General features: G+C 43.1%; 1 protein-coding gene across 1 annotated transcript; it reads right to left on the reverse strand.

Moving 5' to 3' along the window:
- Nucleotides 1-1,629: 1,629 nt before the first annotated feature.
- Nucleotides 1,630-2,655, reverse strand: LOC139716818 (uncharacterized). The gene has a single exon (XM_071628350.1). The coding sequence runs from the start codon at nucleotides 2,653-2,655 to the stop codon at nucleotides 1,630-1,632; it is 1,026 nt and encodes a 341-aa protein (XP_071484451.1).
- Between the last annotated feature and the right edge of the window lie 486 nt (nucleotides 2,656-3,141).

Raw genomic sequence — 3,141 nt, forward strand, 5'->3', positions numbered from 1 at the left:
TATGTACAAAAACACAATATTGATAGTGGATTCTCCGGTTCACTGATTGCCAGTCTAATATCTGAAGCATTATCTTCTGTGTATTATACCGTTCATATTTGTTAATTTCGATGAGATCATAAAAAGCACTTCCGGCACGAGGTGACGAAGTTGATGGAATTATTGAAAATGAAGTATAGTCTGGAAAAAAAAAACAACAACACCCGAAATTCTTTTTAGCTCACATATCAACCCTTACATTGTTTTTAAAGGTATATATGCTGTCTCGATAAACTGAAAAAAAAAGCTCCTTTGAGGGGAGAAGAAAGTTATGGCGATGATCATTTAATGATAATGATGATGAAGATGAACACGGTTATTTCTAATTACCTGACGATACAGTTTATTGGACGATGTAAATATCTGCGACCATGAATTGATCGATGTTTCTTTAAAAAATAATTTCCCTAATGAGACCTGCTCTGTCAAATGAAGATGTGAGTCCAATTGTATTGAAGTGCAAATTGACTTGTTGGATCACAAGAGCCTTTATGAATGAAATGTATTCTAAGTTTGAATTTAGGCCATTAAAGCCTACAGATTATCCTGTGGAGAGGTTTGCCATGACAAAAAAAAAGACAAATGGATAGATGTACATATAGGTTTTTCCGTATTCATCTGTCTTTTTGTGCAAAACATCAAAGTAATATGCTGTAGCGAAATGTAGACAAAACACGACGACGCTTCCTTCGGCGCTTAATATACATGATACGTCACAAAGATTCTATGATTATTCAAATTCATGAAAGTCTTCCGTCGAGATGCTTATTTACGTCGATGTAGGGCAATTTGTCAATCAGTTGCGATTCTACGATTGTTTGTTTGTTTGTTTGTCTTAGTTCCGTCATGACGAGAAAGTCGAACTCCTTGCCACTTTCAGAAAATATATAACAGAAGAGCTGATTAGAATTCATCACTCTTAACGTAAACTTGCCGAGGAGGCCTGTGAAAAGTGAGTGAAAAGAAAAACAAAATATGCAAAGTGAAAAAAAAATGTATTTCAATTATGAGCTATCTCTGCAGTCCGTATCTGGAGGCAACTAAACCAAAACCACCAAGGATACATGATATTAAAAATCTTTTATCGCCATAAAGTGCTATCATAAATTCGGTGCTATGAATAAAAAACAACTCCGTGCACATTACAAGACAAAATAATAATGTAGCAAGGCCATTCACGTAACCCCTCAAAATAAAGGCATTAATGCAAGCAGGTGTTCTTATTCTAATACTGTGCTCAAGATGTATTAAGATCTTCGCCGTACTATATTTAGACACTTCACCGCGGCACTGTAAACATGGCCGACAGCGGCAGTATTGTGCAGTGATGTTGCTTGTCATAGCTGTTAGACTTACTGCTATTTCATCTATCTCTTTATCAATTTGTCTGTCTTCGATTTTAACTGGGGTTGAGATGATTCCTGGTGCATGCAAATATTACAAATTACGACGGTAGCTCAGAACAGTTTCATTACAGTCAGCCGTGTGCCAAACATGTTTATTGCAAGAGCGAGAGATCATGCTCTAAAACAATTTTTGTGTGACCCCGGAAGGAAACTATTGCAAGGGTCATGACTTCTTGCGATGACGCTACGCTGTCCCGACTTGATTCGTAGTCATCCCGACGCTCCTATCAGCTGCCTCCACTTTGTTAGTCTTGCTGCTCTTTGAAACAGTCACCAATATCATGGCACTGATGGAAACTTCCAGAAACCTCTGACAGGTATTGAAGGCCAGCCAGGGCCAGGGTCGGAGGGCTGATGGCCGGAAGGACTTGTCCAGAATCGACGAGGTCCAGTACAGATTGCCTGTGGTCAGACACGCACCTATGGCAGCGCTGGTGAAGATAATGGTGTTTAGCCGCCGCATCTTTGAGTCGTCACCAGAGTTTCGCTGGTCGGACGTCGTTGTCTGCCCGCTGCTGCTCGCCATTAGGTTGCTTTTGATTTTCCACCAAACCATCATGAAGCCGACGAAAAGAAGGATGCCCCAGAGGATGAACAGCAACTGACAGACGGTGATGGCGTACTTTGCAGAGTTGTTATAAGCTACCAGGAAATCGGAGAAGATGACGTAACCGAGACTGACGCTGATGATGGCGCAGAGGACGGACGGACGCTGTATACGAGGGGGCGCTAGAGACAGTCGCGTTGTTTCAAGGAGCAACAGGAGAAGGATGCTGAATGAGGACACCAGGGATGGCCAACCTAGAGACCAGAGAATGACCCCAGATGGGCACACCAGGATCTTTCTCGTCCCGTATGGGTCAATCCCGATGGACATTGTCCTTGCGCCCGTTGCGACGAACACTAGGGAATGGAGGGCGATTCGGAGACTGGACAGCCGTTGCGAGGTGACCTGCTCGCCTCGCTCTCCGCTCTTGCATCGCCTCCATACCAGCATTGAGAGCATCCCGCAGGAAAATGTGGCCAGAGAGGCGAACGCTATGGTGAAAGTCACCACGTGGACCGTCCACAAGGCACCCCACGTGGCAAAGGCATCCGGCCAGACGGGATGGGGAGCCGGCCACTTGCATCGCGGGGAGGACGGGGGATTGTCATTGGAGACCGTGACGTTGCTGAGCCAAACCTCAAAGTCCGTTGTGTTCGTCGCCATTCCTTCTGCAACATGAATAATGTAGATAATATCATTTGATATATGACATGATCTTCATCGACAGAATATTAGTCTTGTAATATGAGAGACAGACATGCATAATCGAGTAAACTTTTGAGACATATAAAATTAGGCAAAAATAGCCACTATATAGAGGTTTTCCTGTTTCCCTTCAGCAGCCGTTGTTGACAGGTTTAACTCAATATCATAGTTTTGACGAATCCTTCTGTGGACAGCACATCAGTCAGATGCTCGCCCTATAATATGTGGGGTTTTTTTACGTCAGCAAATGATAAGCAATGACACAGGACAGAGTAATGATTTTCTTTTTCTTTTTTCTTCAATGCTATGTCCTATTCGTATGTTCTGTGACGCGTGCTGACATTACGGAAATGTGATTTAGGGAAACAGCGTGTAATGAAATCAGGAACGTGGGATTGTGGGGCACTCACTAAGGCACAAACACACTGAAGCTATGTTGTGTGC

Source organism: Diadema antillarum, unplaced genomic scaffold (assembly GCF_040938485.1).
Source record: "Diadema antillarum isolate AM-2024a unplaced genomic scaffold, OU_Dant_1.0 scf00000070, whole genome shotgun sequence".
Classification (NCBI taxonomy): domain Eukaryota; kingdom Metazoa; phylum Echinodermata; class Echinoidea; order Diadematoida; family Diadematidae; genus Diadema; species Diadema antillarum.